Here is a 16,920-nt window from a genome sequence, read left to right as displayed (position 1 = left end):
GATTTAATTATTGCTATTTTTACTGAAATGTAGATGTGTGGATACTTTCCTTTTCTTGTGTGGCTTGATTTGGTTTGTGTCATACTAGGTAATTTAGTTATGCTGTTATCTGAATTTATTTAGCTCCCTTTTTAGTTTGGATTAGCCTCTATGATTTTATGAATATGCCTGTATATTCAGGTTATCAACAAACTGCTTATATTTGAATTGACTACAACTAATACAGATCAAAACATTCAGGTTAGCCTCGATATATATATATACCTCCTTGCGCTACATCAGATTATCTTGTTGATCAAACATTAAGGCTTCCCTATGTCATCTTGAATAGAATTATATTAGTTGAGCAAAAATGAAGCACGATTCTGTACTTGCCAGAAGCTTTGCTCACCATCAGCAGAAGAGGTTACGATACGGAGCATTTGCTTGCTGCTTGCTCATACCATTATACTTTTGCACGGTGCTCAGGCCTAGTTTGAATCTATTAGTTTGTATGGAAAATGTTCTTCTTCTTCTTCTTCAGCCTTTAGCCTATTTTAACCTACACTTTTTACATTCTTCTGTACAAAAGTTACAAATGACCAGATTAACACGATATGTTTGAGGAGCTATAGTGATGTCTAAACTTTCATTTACTCGCAGGGAATTTGCAGCTGTCTGTGGGTGTTGGTTTGGAGATGCTGCAAGTCGAGCAAACAAACAGCTCTCAGCAGGTAATCAAAGGCAAGCATCCCGATCAGAAGATACGCACTCCCACTGGTCTCATTGCAGAAAATGGTCCACAAGCAGAGACAAAGAGTAAGGACCCTTATGCTCTACCACTTTTCCAAGTGGCTGGTATCATTATTTCCTACTTACTTTCCGTGGGGTTAAGGTTTATATAGCTCTAAACTTCTTGAAAAGTACATAATTCGGAAGTTGTGATTAAACCATTTAAATTCATTCTGCAGTTTCAAAAGTCGTGACAAATAATTTGGAGCCAATTTGCAATGTTTTGGAACCAAGAACCAATTTTTGCGAGATCAACAGGGATGTTCGGGTTGACGGAAAATCGTCGACAGTTTCTATTGTTTCATCTCAAATGGATGTGTTGGCAGGGAATAGCCCCTGGACTATAAGACCTTATGCTCGAAAAGAAGACAAAAAGCCAATGAATCACACTCGAGCATGGTCAGTAAAACCAGTCATTGGTGACCAGGAAATCCCTCGATGCTCCCGAAATCATAGTGTTCCAGCCATCTTGTTTTCAAATGGAGGATATACAGGAAACCATTTCCATGAATTTACTGATATAATAGTTCCACTCTATATTACTTCTCGAAAATATGATGGAGAAGTTCAGTTTCTTATTTCGGATTTACGAACTTGGTGGGTTGCAAAGTTCCAAGCAATACTAAAAGGACTGTCTAATTATGAGTTTCTTGACATTGACAAAGAAGCAGTCCATTGCTTTCCAAGCATGACTGTTGGCCTCAAAAGACATCCAAAGGATCTGACCATCGATCCTTCAAAACATTCATATTCTATGAAAGACTTCAGAGAGTTCTTAAGAAACACTTATTCATTGAAGAGGGCTAATGCAATCAGAATCAGAGATGGTCAACGTAAAAAGCCCCGGCTTCTGATCATATCAAGACGGAGGACAAGGTGTTTCACGAATTTAAGACAAATTACTAAGATGGCTAGAACCTTGGGGTACAAGGTAACTGTTGAAGAAGCAGACAGGAATATGTCAAGAATTGCACAAGTTGTGAATTCTTGTGATGTGTTAATGGGAGTTCATGGAGCTGGCCTCACAAACATTCTTTTCCTTCCTGAAAATTCAATTTTTATCCAAATACTACCAATTGGAGGGTTCGAATGGATTGCAACAAACTACTTCGGAGTGCCTTCAAGGGGTATGAATCTAAACTACTTGGAATATAAAGTAAGCAAAGAGGAGAGCACACTGAAAAATGACCCTCACACAACTCCAATACGAGGATGGGAAGGATTCAAGTCAACTTTTCTGAATGCGCAAAATATAAAGCTTAACGTCAATAGGTTTAGACCCACTCTGTTAAAAGCTCTTGAACTTCTGCATTATTAAGCCATTGGTTTGTTTCAAGAGAAAGATGGGGCCCCTGCATAGTTTTTCCGCGTTCTTTTCTCCGGGTTCTTTATGTTATTCTAGCCTAGTATTATTTTCTCCGGGTTCTTTTTGTTTCAAGAGGAAGATGGGGCCTCTGCATACGCGTTCCCATGTTCTGATGATCAACCACACACTACCTATCATGATTCACAAACAGACATGAATTTAAAATAGAAAAAATAAAAGGAAAGAAACTGGACAATAATGAAAATATAGATATAAATAAACAGAATTTCCATATTGCTTATCCAGTACGATGAAACCAAAAAAATCGATTTTTTTTTTTTTGGTCAACAAAAACCAGGCCTTACCCAAAAAAAAGGAGTGTTTCTTTACAAATACAGCCCTAACTCTTGCGTGAAAATGGAGTTTTTTTTTTTTTTTTTTTCACTTTACTAAGACTGCGCCCTACTCAAACGAATATATACAAAATGCAGCTCCTTGACACAGCAGTAGGCATGGATCAATGTGATCTGTAAGCTGCGGCTAAAAACCTGTTTACAATAACCTGCAACTTCTACAGAACAAGGTCCATTATCCATACCCAATGAAGAATGTGCCCAATCACCCCTTTCCAAAATATGGGTGGTTCTACCAATAAAGAATGTTAGATATCACCTCTTTCCAAATATGGGTTTGCACAGGCCGGCACCAATAATAGATTCTACGGAATGTAGCTTCTATTCCAGAGGAAGCTCAACTGCCTAGAAGATTGACGTTCAAATTTCATACACCCAAGCCTTTGAGGATGGACCAGTCTCCAGCAGCTCTTTACCGCTGCTTGTGCTTTTGATCATATGCTTAACTCCACTATATGACAAGCAATGCTTAACCCCACTTAGCACTATCAAATGAAGTCCTTTTCTGGCTTGTCTTTTTACTCTTCTTTAGAAGCATTGACATATGGTCAATATCTGTGGAAGATGAATGCCTCTCACCCTTTAACCAAAGCACAGCCTCAGCAGCTGCATCCTTCTCTGCTTGTTTCTTGCTATTGCAAGGCTGCCCTACAAAGTTCAACCCGTTGAAGATCACTGTAGAACAGAACTGGTTGTTTTTCAATTGTTTTGTCTTGTAGGTGGGTGCATCATGTCCGGCTCTAACAAGCAAAGTTTGCAGCTGATTTTTGGAATTATTATTTGGCCCACCTTTATCACCAACCGTCAAGGCGCCAGGTTTAATCTCTTTTGTTGCCTTCTTTGAGGGTACTGGCACCTTGCGGCCAAAGACAAATCTACCCTCACATTGGTCCTCTGAGACCAGTAATCTTAGCGCTGATAGGAGGTGAGTATGAGACTGCATATCCAATTTGGGGTTGAGGAGCTGCTTGCAAAGACATCACCATGTTAGATAGATAGATAGAGATATATATATATATATATATATATAGAGAGAGAGAGAGAGAGAGAGAGAGAGAGAGAGAGAATGGGTATAGATTCCAAGTGTTAAATTCAAGAGCTATGACAAATGGTGAAACCAAATACAAACCTTATTATGAATCAGTTCGCCAAGCTCCCCCTTTAAGAAAATATATGTATTTGCTAATGCAGGATTCATGAAAAACTCCAAATATCCTCCCAACATCTTCAGGTGCCCATCCTGCCAAAAGCAAGTAGGAGTATTTACTAACTATTTCTTCTTCAAGAACACAAATGCAAATTAACAAGCACCGCCAAAGTCAATGAACCTACCAGGCCGCCCCTGGAGATGTTGCCTCCAAACAAAAGGAGTACAGAATCAGATACACCAGTTGAATCCCGGAGAAATACCGAATTCACTTTCACCTTTTCATTGAAAACTAGCCATGGGTATGGAATTTTGGGTACCCCAGCATTGACAGAATTCTAATTGATGCAATCAACAATCATAAACAATAGATCAGAAATAATGATGTCTCATTATATGCAATTAAATAGAAAATTTAAAGTAATGCCACAAGGAAACATGAATGCAGCCAAAGACAAGGAACTAACCGAGTATAGCATTACTTGTCCATCTTCCATTGTTTTCAGCGCAATCGACTTCTCTTTGTTCTGTGCAACGTAATGTAACATTGCAACATACACGATAAATTAGAGAAACATACACCATTCACAAGCAAAACAGATGCAAGCAACATCTTGTGACCGTTCAGAAATTCAACTTAATCTGAAGAATCATGACCCCGTTTATCACAGTTTTTGTACACTTGAACATATCATTTGTGGTATTGTTTTAACTAAATGTGAAGATTACAACACCTTCTATCACACTCTTGCTCAGTTGAACATATCACTCTTTTTCTCTGTATAATGTACACAGAGAAAAATAGGCTATTACGACAAACTAAATAATTTCTTTTCATGTGAATAAAATATAAGAACATTATAAGGTATGCATAATGACTTACCACAACAGAGCATATTCCAGGAAATAATCCGGCACAGATGACCGCTCGGACAAGGTGTTCATCATGGCTCCATGTATTACAAGTTTCTGTATGATGATCAACCAGACCAGTATCCTTGAGCAAAAAGAAGAACTGCTTCCGAAGAGAGTCAATGGATTTTAGAGTTTGTGCAGAAAGAAAATTCCTCCAGCAGTACTCATAACCAGACTGCACTCTTTCAGCATTTTTCCAACCATCATAAGCTCGGACAAGAGCAAGATGATCACTATTATCACGGGCGGAGAACTGTGCTTTTGCTGATTCTGCAAGCTACAAAATTTGAAAACGATATGGTTAGTCCTCAGCCTATGCTTGTGCAGAATATGCTGGCATGCCAGGGGAGGGGAGACATCATCAAAATACGCAACAGCGCAAATTAAAACATCAAACTCTAGCAAGGAACACCATATCATACTTACATCCTTTTTGTCAAACGGCATCAGGAATGGATCTCTCATACTAAGGCCTGCAACAACAGTCATTACTGGATCCAGACAGTTGAAGATAGCCCCTAATATGAGCATTTTTCCAAGTTTAGGCTCAACGGGAAGCATTGACAGGTGGCGTCCTGCACATCATACAATCATCAGTTAAGTTGTCTGACTTGCAGACAAAGCAAAACACATCTTAAAAAGCTTTGATAATCAGTCATCATCACCTAACACTGTCAGATCTTCATTATCATCTAAGGCCCCAATAATCTTCAAATACTCAACAGCATTTTGAACCTACAAAAGAAACAAAATGCAGAATACTAATATGAAGATCTTCTGCATAGATAAGACTGATAACATAAGAGAAATTATATCTTAATTCACATGTTAATTTTAGGTAAAGTTCAAAAGCAATACAATACTATCAACAGTCTCTCATGCAAGTATTATGAAAAGGCATAAACTGGGAGTAGTCAGATAGAATTTTTACCGATAGGGGTTCTGGCGCCTGTAAGGCCTTAGATAGGAACTCTGAAATACTTCCAAGTTGCAGACTTTTGATTTGTAAACATAAAGACTGCAACGGCGTCCTCAAAAGTTCAGGTAGCTGATAATCAGCAAAGGCATCATATACACATCTGGGGTAGAGATGGTAACACTCGCCAGGTTGAACACGACCAGCTCTGCCTCTTCTCTATAGATTAAAGGCTTTAATTAATACTGACAACCCATGTATTTAATTTCCATGTAATATATCAATTGTGTCACATGTGGTTACCATACAATCAACAAAATTGCACAGTTTAACTAAGAAGCAGAAACCTTTGGCAATCAGTACAAAGTGATGCCTTGCATTATATCAAAAGATCCAGCATGAAGTAGATAAAATAATCAAATGGATATTGAAACTGGCAAAACTGTCTTACTTGCCGAGAAGCAGCCTTTGAAATCCAGGATGGAAGCAAACAGGGAGTGTTATTTAGTGCATCATATGATGTCTCCTTCGCCTTTCCACAATCAACCACAAAAACAACATCATTGATAGTGATACTAGTCTCAGCCATGTTTGTCGCTAGAACAATTTTCCGAATTTCATCTTCTGGCTTATCAAATATTAACCTCTGTTTACAAAAACAAAAGAAAATTAAATTACTAAATACAAAGCGTTGCATGTTGTAACATTCAAAACTTGGCTACTGTCCTCAAACTACGAAGGGGAAGAAATAACAACCCAAAAGTAATTGGTTCCACATCAAATTGTCAAAATGATAACATCAAAAGATTTCATTGGAAAAATATGAAGCTGTAATGATTTATTACTTATCACGATCTTTAGCAAAATTAACAACATCAATTAGTCTGTATTATAGGATAATGTTACGACAACTTAATGGATTAAATTTCCAAATTATAGATAAGAAGGCAGAAAGATGGCCCCAATAGAGTAACAGGAATCCTCAATAAAAGAATACTTAGGATTGATAACAGTCAAAAGACACGACAGGCCTTCACATCACATTCCATGGGAAACTAAAGCCTCCCAGTCTTAGATAAAGGCTTTATAAACCCCAACAACCATGCATGATTAGCATATTGTTTAGACAAAAACATTCAACATATTTTGATGAATGGATAATCCCAAAATATATGGAGAAGTTTGAAGTCCTTAAAGTGTTTCTCATCACTTGGCCATGATAATTTAACTATATGCATTGAGAACAAAATAAAGGAGAACAGTTACACCACCTGCTCAGAGCTAGGCATAGAACCATGACATGCAAGCAGTAGGACCCTGCTAGGATCTCCTAATAGGGGATGAGATTGGAGTTGATCCTTCAAGGAGTTAATGTCATCCCAACCAGTCATAAAAACCAAAATAGCACCAGGCCGTTCTTTCCTGACTATGTGGCAAAGCAGATGCTCAATGAGGTTGAAACCAATGGAATCAGGATTCCAACAGGAGAGAGACTCTCGAGTCCTTGGACTGTACTCCCTGAAATCAGCAGCTTCAAGTACCTCCTGTTGAAAAAGGGGCAAAAGAAATTAAAATATAATTGAGGGATTGCAACAAAAACTAAGCCAAATTTTATATACCCCAACTGTAGAAGCAATTTGGCTCTTCCTCTTTTTGGAACCTGGAGCTTGTTTCTGCATTTTCCATGCCTTTTCTTGACCATAATCATCAATTTGATTGTATTCATTCAACTGATACCTAGTCATTTCTAGAATGTTCTCCAGAAAATGTGCTCGGACTGGATATGTAAAACCCTGAAAATAGAGCAAAGCCCAACCCCCAAATAAAGGGTGAGTCCAGTATACCTTATGCTGATAAAACGACATCATTATGGACCAATTGAACTAAAAGTGCAATCACTGAATGAATCATGGAATACACTGTAATGGCAGTATCTTATTCTATAGTGCATTGTATAAATTTCATTATTGACCAATAAAATAATAAATAGGAGACACTAGAGGTCATAGATGGCATGAAATCAAACACAGCAAAAGATCGTCAGTGGAAATAAGTGGAGTATATGATTGGTTCAGACTTGAATGGTTCAGACTTGAAAGGGATGATAAACAAGAATCCAGCAGTTCACAGAATCTAAGCGAGAAGCACTCAATTTTATGTGATGTCCTAGCTAAACTTTCTCATTCTTCCACCACATTTTGAGCCGACAAAAGAAAAAATGCTCTAGAAAAATGCTTTTACTGTTGGATTGGATTTCTGCCCCAAAATTTTATAGACCACGAAACAGTGGCTAACTGTAACTGTTAAAGATCACCCATTCTGACAAGAATTAACAATATAAAATATAACTGGCTCCTGGAATTACCTAAGCAGATCATGCTAAATGAACCCACAATGATGATGATCATAGATTAGCTACTAGTAAATTTTACTTTAGTTACATGGGACAGATAATAAAAAAAAACAGTAATAAATAAATAAACGAAAATAAGAACTAGTGCCCTGAACTTACAGGAATATGAATCATTGGAGCACCACCAAAGTAGGAAGAGAAAAGCTCAGCATTTAGGGTTGCACTCATCAAAATCAACCTCAACTCTGGTCGACGAGGGAGAAGTTCTTTCAGGACGATAAGAAGAAAATCTGAAACAAATGCAAGAATATGATTGGGCCATATTTGATATATCAATCAACAAATACATTCCAAAATTAAAAATCACCTTCGTTCATTCCACGTTCATGAATCTCGTCAACAATAACATGTGTAACACCTCTCAACTTTCTGTCGACAAGTAATCGCCTCAATAATATTCCAGTGGTGCAAAAAAGAAGGCGGGTGTCCCTCCCCTTCACCCCTTCCAGCCTAACTTTGTAACCAACCTTTTACAAAAGGGAGAAGATTTAGGTTCAAGTTGGCTAGATTAGATGTTTCAACAATCTACTAAAACAAAACAAGTAATATGGCAAGTTTAAGATTTCGAAGAAAAAGCTATGACCTCAGATACAAGAACTTACAGATTCCCCTAGTTTCTCCCCTCGCTCTGCAGCAACTCTTTCAGAAACAGCCATGGCAGATATTCGTCTAGGCTGAGTACAAATAATACTGCAGGCAGTTCCTTGAGCAGCTTCAATCTCAGATTCTAAAATGTACTGAGGAAGCTGTGTAGTTTTACCACAACCTGTTTCACCTGAGACAACTATGACCTGCTCACAATCATAACCATTTATTCAGTCTACAGCCAAGACACACAGAAACCAACCAATCAATATAATTCACTAAATATATAATTCACTAAATACACTATCAACACATTTCCTCAGTAGTTGGCAGAAATAATTATTATAACAGTAGCAATAATGACTGTCATAATAATTCTAATCATAATGATGATGATGGAAATGCGCCTGTAAGTGCTAATAACTTATTTACTAGCAATAGAGATAGTCCTAATATAATATACACTGACAAAACATTGTTCTTTTGAAGAGTCTAAATTCAGGAGGAAAACATGAATTGTGAACTCAGCACGGAAACTCGGTCCATGTGATATCAATGCACTATGATGGTTATAAAACTGAAACAAGAGATAGTTGTGATGCAGGAGCATCTATGAAGCTCTCTAAGATTACTTAGGCCCGTCAATCAATTGGGCTAGGGTTCTATTTACTTTAAATTATTAGTTACTTCTTTTGTTTTCCTATTCTTACTAGGATTTGGTTTAATTTCCTGTTTAGGTTTTTAATTTCCTATGTCAATTAGGTTTTCTGTATTCTAGCATAAAGAGGCTATTTAGAGACTCTTGTATTGAGTTTTTGTTGATGAATATAATTTCAGACATTAGTCTATAGAGTTTCTGTTGGGATTTTGCCCTAGAACTCAATTATCTTCGTTCCAACTTCAATTCTTTTGCTTTATCCTTCTGTTCTCTGTATTTTGGATACGTTTGGGTCACTGGACAGCAGCTTATAGCTGCTGCCCTGCATCAAGTTGTCTAAGTGCTCAAGCCTCCATAAAACTAGTCTTCCACTTGAAGCTATAAATTAAGTGCCTAAGAAAATGCGCCTGCTTTGTTTAGGCAGATATTCACAACTCTTACACTTATAAAAGAATAAGATGTTTGTTAAATGTTAAAAGGAGCTCCAACATTAAACCCTGAGACCTTTATTGAGACTGTTTGAAGGACTGGTAAAAGGAAAACTCAACTATATTAGCGAGCAAAAGCAGTCATCCATAACCAGTTATAAAAATCATAAATAGCAACAGCACCTGATTTTCTGATATGGCTTTTAATAGTGCATCTTTTTCTTTATATGCAGGCAGGCTTCTACGAAGTTCAAGCATCTTTTGACCTTCAGGAGATTCCTGTAGAAGACTAGATATTTTCAACATGGATGTATTTAAAAATCGACAAAGCTACTGTAAAGCTAGATGGAAATGAACAAGAACTCCATCTCAAAGTCAAACTATACAAAAGACACAGAAAAACAAAACCTTCACTTATGCAATGCATTGTCTACTACATACAAATAAAATAAATAATAAAATGCAAAAGGGCTGAACGTCCAGCTAGTATAACTGTGGCAAGATGAAGGAAAAGAATAACCTGCCAATGTTGTTGCCTATTACGCAGTTGCAAGCTTTTCCGCAGAAGAATTTTCTCCATGGCATCACTATTCTGTATTGAGGGCTCCTCCTGCTCATAAGGTCCTCCATCATTAACCATACTTCCACTACTGCTTGATCTTGAAAAGGAAAATTCTGATAAATTTCCTGTCTTCATTGGCTTTTGAGATACATAGGCTTTGAGATGAGCATCTACTTCTCTATGCAGTCCAAAAGGTAAGACAACCTATACATGCTTCAAATAGTTTAGAACAATATATATTGGGTAGTAGATTATCTTCAACACCATGCACAAAGTCAATTTGGCTGAGAAATAGATGAAAGTACCTCTCTTTGTGGTCGCTTATCATCCAGATCAGGTCTGTAATTTGGCTGAGGGACTTTACTAAAGACTACAACTTTTGAATACTGACGGCTGCTTGAGAAAATTAAGAATCAGAAAACACACAAACATGGGCATAGAATAAAGAAAATGTGAATAACTGGTGCACACACTAAACTGACGTACCTATATAAACCCATCCTATTTGCCAGTTCTGAAAGATGCTCAAAATCACGTCTGTCCTTTCTTTCCCTGGACACCACTTCTTGCTCATCTTTGTTGCGAAGAAGCATAGTTAACTTCCATCTCCATTCATCAATGTTTTCAAGGGTCGAACCACCCTACAAACCATCAGCCAGAATCAAATAACCACCATATATATCTATGAAAGTTATATTTCTGTCACGTTAAATAAATAAAGCATATATTTAAAATCACAGAATTTACATTGAAAAAGAGTCGTGAGAAAATTAACAGGTTTCATCCTACTTTCAACTTCGTTGGCTGTTATTTCAAAGTCCTAAAACGAGTAAGATATTTCAAACACATATACTGATACCAAAGTTCTAGCCTTTGTGCTTTTTGGCCAGCATCTTGGGAATATAATTTCACTTCTTTTTTTTTTTTTTTTTTGAGTAAAAGAATACAATTTCACTTTCATTAGCAGCTGCAGTGGATTTAGAATTAACAATCCCCCAAGAATTACTAACTCAATCAAAGTCGCCAATGGCCATTCTAGCTTCAAAAATTGGAAGATGATGAGGTTAAAGAATTTTTCTTGCTCCTATAAACTTACGTAGATTAAATTTTCATTTCCAAGAGTAATCAAAAGTAGCTTAAAAAATTACTAAACCAAAACAGAGGCTAACTCAATCAAAGTGCTCAATTCAAGCAATCAAGTTTCTAAGAAAATGGGCATGGCAAAACTAACCGATTGGCGCTGAGAAGAACCCCTTTCGTAGTCGGAATCCTCACTAGCGGAGGCGTCTTGGTATGCAAACCGTCCATAACCCAAGTTCTGCTGGTACAAAAAGGGCACCGCCGTACTCCTCAGCTGCCTCTGCTTCCAATCAGCCTCCACGGCCCGCGACGAGGCCAGGCACGTGACTTCCCCCACTGGCCCCACGTGACGCGGCAGATAATTACACGCATTCCAATTCTGCGACCGGGCAAGGCAGTGGGTGTGGTAACGGCTGTTCCTCATGGTGCAACCGAAAAAAGACGGCCTTACTGAAGCTATGTGGTGGCGGCGGTGGTTGTGGGTCCTACGCAAAGAGGCCAAAATGGGGGATGAGGCGGTGGTCGGTTTGAGAGACATGGCGGTTGTTCTTATTATATAGCCCTCAAAGAGGGCTGAGTAGGGCATGGCTCTCTCTGGGCGTGGGTGTATGTGTCTGTTGCGGTTGTGGGTTTTTTCAGTTGCAGCAGTTATGGAGCCATTTGCTGATATTAGGGTTTTGGACAGATGCAATGGATCTCTTGGTGTTGTTTTGGTTTGGGTTATGTTGGTTGGAGAGAAGTGGCGCTGAGAGCATTTACGTCATGACTCTGGTGCTGGACTCTGTTTTCTCTTTTATCTATTAAAGGAAAATAGAGATAAAATTACAGTCTAGCCCAACAAAAAATTTTTAAAAAAAATCCAACTTATCCTTACTAGGGACACATAGCTCGTCATGCCCAAACACTCCCTCCCAATAAGGCCATTTTCGTCTAATTTCTCGAACCATCTCTCTCCTTGTTTAACCTAAAACCCCACTCTCTGCTTCTAACTCACTCTAGGGTTTCCATACCATTTCAAAATTGGAACTTGGAAGCCTTTAGTCGATCCCTGCATCCATGGCTTCACCAGCAGTGATCTCCCAACCCCGCTCGTCCTCCAAGACCGAGTCTTATGTCGACAACAAGCGCAAGGAAGACATCCGCCAGGCCAACATCCTCGCCGCTCGAGCCGTGGCCGATGCCGTCCGGACCAGCCTGGGACCCAAGGGCATGGACAAGATGATCTCCACTGCCAACGGCGAGGTCATCATCACCAACGACGGCGCCACCATCCTCAACAAGATGGAGGTCCTCCAACCCGCCGCCAAGATGCTCGTCGAGCTCTCCAAGTCTCAAGACTCTGCCGCTGGTGACGGTACCACCACCGTCGTCGTCATTGCGGGCGCTCTCCTGAAACAGTGCCACATCCTTCTGTCACACGGCGTCCACCCGACGGTCATCTCCGACTCTCTCCATAAGGCTGCCATTAGAGCCGTCGATGTCTTGACTGCCATGGCCGTCCCCGTCGAGCTCACAGACCGCGATTCGCTGGTCAAGTCCGCAAGCACATCGCTCAACAGCAAGGTAGTGAGCCAGTACTCGACTCTGCTCGCGCCGCTTGCCGTCGACGCCGTGCTCTCAGTGGTGGACCCCGCGAAGCCAGAGGTGGTGGACCTGAGGGATATCAGGATCGTGAAGAAGCTCGGAGGCACCGTCGACGATACAGAGACGGTGAAGGGACTTGTTTTCGATAAGAAGGCAAGTCACGCAGCTGGTGGGCCTACAAGAATGGAGAACGCGAAGATCGCTGTGATTCAATTCCAGATTTCGCCTCCCAAGACCGATATTGAACAGAGCATTGTCGTCTCCGACTATACACAGATGGATAGGATTTTGAAGGAAGAAAGGAATTACATTCTGGGTATGATTAAGAAGATCAAGGCGACTGGGTGTAACGTCTTGCTGATTCAGAAGAGTATTCTGAGAGACGCAGTTACTGATTTGTCCTTGCATTATTTGGCGAAAGCGAAGATCTTGGTGATTAAGGACGTGGAGAGAGATGAGATCGAGTTCATCACCAAGACTCTGAATTGCTTGCCCATTGCTAACATTGAGCATTTCCGGGCAGAGAAATTGGGGTACGCTGATTTGGTTGAGGAGGTTTCGCTTGGTGATGGAAAGATTGTGAAGATTACAGGGATTCAGAACATGGGTCGGACCACTACCGTTCTGGTTCGTGGGTCGAACCAGTTGGTGCTGGATGAGGCGGAGCGGAGCCTGCACGATGCTTTGTGTGTGGTGAGGTGTTTGGTGAGTAAGAGGTTTTTGATTGCGGGTGGCGGTGCGCCGGAGATTGAGCTGTCGAGGCAGTTGGGTGCGTGGGCTAAGGTGCTGCAGGGGATGGAGGGTTATTGTGTGAAGTCGTTTGCAGAGGCGCTCGAGGTTGTTCCCTATACACTGGCTGAGAATGCGGGTTTGAATCCGATTGCGATTGTGACTGAGCTGAGGAACCGCCACGCACAGGGAGAAATCAACACTGGAATTAATGTGAGGAAGGGACAGATTACCAACATCTTGGAGGAGAATGTGGTGCAGCCGCTGCTTGTGAGCACAAGTGCCATCACTCTGGCCACCGAGTGTGTGCGGATGATTTTGAAGATTGATGACATAGTTACAGTAAGATAGATTGGATGTTTGTTATTTCATCTGTGCTCTATTTCTTTTGAGGTGGATTTCTGTTCCGAATTTTGGTAATGGTACTGGATGTTTACTTTTGATTTGATCTTTGGGTGTTTATTAAGGGATGTTATGGAACTTACCTTTGTCCATGCATCTAGTTAGTCATTATGTATTTCTTTTAACTCTCCCATCTTAAGTTTGCATGCTAATAGAGAAGATGGTTATTTTGTATATCTTGGCTTCCATGACAAAAATTTAGACTCCAATCTATTGATAAACCTCTTCATTGAGCAATGCTAATCCTTTTTCCTGAAGTTCGATTTCATAATGCTGAAATGGGGTCTCTGTTCAGTTTTAGGAGGATCTATGTTTTGGTGATTTGCGTCCTTCAGATTTTGTTCATTCATTTCTTGTTAAGCTCAAAGGAAATTTGTGACAAGTTGTTGCATTTGATATAATCTTTATGCGCGAGTTTGCTTAGATATAATTCAAATGTTGAGAAGATATGGAGTTTGAGTTTCTCCGAATGAGTTGGGGAGTTGAGTTGATGGAGGTTAAAGATGAAGAAGAAGATACAGTTCATGTAGGCTCCCAAAAATCATCATGCATGTTTTACGATCTTGGGTGAGGGAGACTCTGAATTGCTTGATCACTGTTAAGATTGATTGCGTGATCTTTCTTCCACCTCTGTCAATTGCCCAAGGGGGCGGACTCTGTTATGAATCATGCTTTAGGCTGCCTTTCTATGCATTTGCAGGAAACCTTAAGTATTTGCACAAATAATTTTAGAGAAAAAGTCTCATTGAATTTACATGTTGAGATGCTCAGGTTATCTGAAACCTGTGCTTACTGCATTTCATCCTCACTTTTTTACCCATGCGTGGTTAACTGTTTCGGGTTCTTTTGTTTTTGGTCAATAACATATCTCGTGTTCTAAGCATAAGCATGCCTATGACGATATAATGCAATTCCATAATCTTCTTTTATATCAGCTTCAAGAAGGGGCTTCTTCAATACTTCCCCTTGGTCAAACACTCTGTTTTCTTCATTTTTACCCCACTAAACTGAGTAGAGACCTAACATGATGAGAAGTGCGCCAATAATCCTGCAATGGAAGAAGGAAATGTTAGGAAGAAAACCAAGCAGTAATAGTTAAACATGTGTCGCTTGTGATATTTGATTAGATTGGGACTTTTGTCGTACCCTCCAGAGTATAACTGATCACCAAGAACAAGAGTTGCCATGACAGCAACTAAGGTGGTCTGCAAGGGCTGGAAGACAGCAACAATCACAGGGCCACTACACGGGATACGCCATGTTTAGAGAGCAACAACAATCCCCGATTCCCAAAAACAAGGCAGATAGTCATAAATTGAGGTTCAAGAGAAATTCATGTAGATCCAATATTTTGCATATGTGGTCATCTAACAAATGCTAGGAAAATTACAGCATATAGGATTGTAAACAATTCTTCTCCAGATTGGATTTTCCAGTTCTCAAATTCAGTCTCTACGAAGACTGCGATCACCAGGAACTGAATCAATCCGAAGAAGCATGTGAATGAAGTGAGTGTGAGCTTCGCCGGATACTTTTTCAACATGGGAGCCCTCAAAGTTTGAACATCACATTCCAGGTCATGAAAATGGTGATTGAAATGGCTGAGTTAGGCATTCATAAGTTTGGTCAGAATAATCATGGGGTGAAAGATGATTTTCGACTGACCTGAAAGACCATCCAACTAGCCCATGCTACGCAGTGTCCAAGCAGGTAGATGCAACCCCATTTCCAGTTCTGCATGTCAGTGCTACTTGACATTTCTTCTGTTAGCGGCGTTCTTCCCTGAATTGGCTCTGTCTGGTTCAGAAGAGGGAGGCCTTTGTGAAGAGTAATAATAGTTGCACCCCCTAGACTTGCAATGGTTCCCATAACTTTAGCCAGCCCATCTTTCCTTGTGATGTTAATATGCTCAAGTCTGAGATAGAGAGAGAACTCAAGAGTAGAACTCTTTCCTCAACAAGAAACAAAAACAGAGGAAGAGGTGTGCAGAAGAAAGAAAAGAAGATGAAAAACAGAGCCCTAAATATATACCTTAGAGCCAAAGCCATTAGAAAAGTAATTGCAGGAACAGAGTTTTGCATTGCATATGCAAAAGTTGGAGACGCATAATACAGCCCCAAAAGGAAAAATCCTTGGTTTGCAGTGATCCTGATACCACAAATGAAGATTATAAAGACCATTCCATTTTTTATTAAAAGCAAGCAAATAAGCAAAGGGACCCAACGAAAGCAGTGCAATGAGGTTCCTGTAAACTGGGTAAACAACTTTACTTACGCCCATGTTCAATGCAACTCTAGAGACTATATGAAACCCTGCAAAGCAGAGCTGCAGAACAAGCAATGCAATTAGTTTATATCTCATTGTATGAACTGAAAATATATTTTGTTTTGCTCCACGAGAGGTGATGAGGTTTGGGAGACAAGGTGAAGGTAAAGCATGTTAGCCAGGTAATCAGAGAGTAGGCGACCAAAGTTTCCCTCCATTGGTCTCAGTCAGGTCTGGGCTTGATCCCATCATCTTCGAATACGGTTTGATATTCTCTATCAATCATAAGGCTTTATTTATTTATTTACTTCCTCTAAAATTAAATTTCATATTAATGGGACTGTGAAAGAAGATTTTGTCTTTTTGGAAAATGGAATCTGCTGCCAAATAATGATAATGAGGAGAAATTCTTAATTGGGTTAGGTTAGGTCGTTTGTCCAAAATCATAGTCTCGACTCGAGTTTCGTTAATAGGTTGGGTTGGGTTGTCGGACAAGAAGATGGAACAACACGATACAAAGAATCAATCAGAGATGGCATGTGAGTCCTTTTCATTATTAAGGAGTTGCAAAACCTAAACATTCAAAAGCAAGGAGAGGAGCTGAAGGGGCAGTATTGTCTTTTCGCATTTCGTTCGTGCTTCAATTGCTCAAATCCAGACGAGCTTGTAAATGTTTAACATGGGCTGTGCTGGTTTTTCTTCGGTCACATTCTTAAAAGATGAACTTGAGACATGATATTGGAGCT

The 16,920-nt window shown here is 39.7% G+C and overlaps 3 protein-coding genes and 1 pseudogene across 3 annotated transcripts; 2 read left to right on the top strand and 2 right to left on the bottom strand.

The window, feature by feature from the left end:
- The first annotated feature begins 33 nt into the window (after nt 1-33).
- LOC117629162 (alpha-1,3-arabinosyltransferase XAT2-like) lies at nt 34-2,089 on the top strand. Its single transcript, XM_034361664.1, has 4 exons — nt 34-72; nt 181-240; nt 654-837; nt 951-2,089. Exons 1-4 carry the CDS (start codon nt 34-36, stop codon nt 2,087-2,089), a joined length of 1,422 nt encoding a protein of 473 aa, XP_034217555.1.
- A 400-nt stretch (nt 2,090-2,489) lies between these two features.
- Nucleotides 2,490-11,982, bottom strand: LOC117627467 (DExH-box ATP-dependent RNA helicase DExH3). The gene is made up of 19 exons (XM_034359586.1): nt 11,346-11,982; nt 10,601-10,755; nt 10,420-10,507; nt 10,073-10,318; nt 9,736-9,831; nt 8,484-8,672; nt 8,189-8,348; nt 7,981-8,111; nt 7,088-7,261; nt 6,740-7,012; nt 5,920-6,114; nt 5,484-5,687; nt 5,218-5,287; nt 4,979-5,127; nt 4,521-4,829; nt 4,105-4,164; nt 3,823-3,975; nt 3,620-3,730; nt 2,490-3,454 (listed from the first exon to the last, which is right to left on the bottom strand). Exons 1-19 carry the CDS (start codon nt 11,778-11,780, stop codon nt 2,960-2,962), a joined length of 3,693 nt encoding a protein of 1,230 aa, XP_034215477.1. The 5' UTR covers nt 11,781-11,982; the 3' UTR covers nt 2,490-2,959.
- Nucleotides 11,983-12,108: 126 nt separating this feature from the next.
- LOC117627468 (T-complex protein 1 subunit delta) lies at nt 12,109-14,152 on the top strand. The gene has a single exon (XM_034359587.1). It carries the CDS (start codon nt 12,251-12,253, stop codon nt 13,856-13,858), a length of 1,608 nt encoding a protein of 535 aa, XP_034215478.1. The 5' UTR covers nt 12,109-12,250; the 3' UTR covers nt 13,859-14,152.
- A 479-nt stretch (nt 14,153-14,631) lies between these two features.
- Nucleotides 14,632-16,823, bottom strand: LOC117627472 (annotated as a pseudogene).
- Between the last annotated feature and the right edge of the window lie 97 nt (nt 16,824-16,920).

The sequence above is a fragment of the Prunus dulcis genome, chromosome 5 (genome assembly GCF_902201215.1).
Source record: "Prunus dulcis chromosome 5, ALMONDv2, whole genome shotgun sequence".
In the NCBI taxonomy this organism is placed as follows: domain Eukaryota; kingdom Viridiplantae; phylum Streptophyta; class Magnoliopsida; order Rosales; family Rosaceae; genus Prunus; species Prunus dulcis.
Note: the sequence above shows the minus strand (reverse complement) of the source record. Positions and strands in the feature narration are given on the sequence as shown.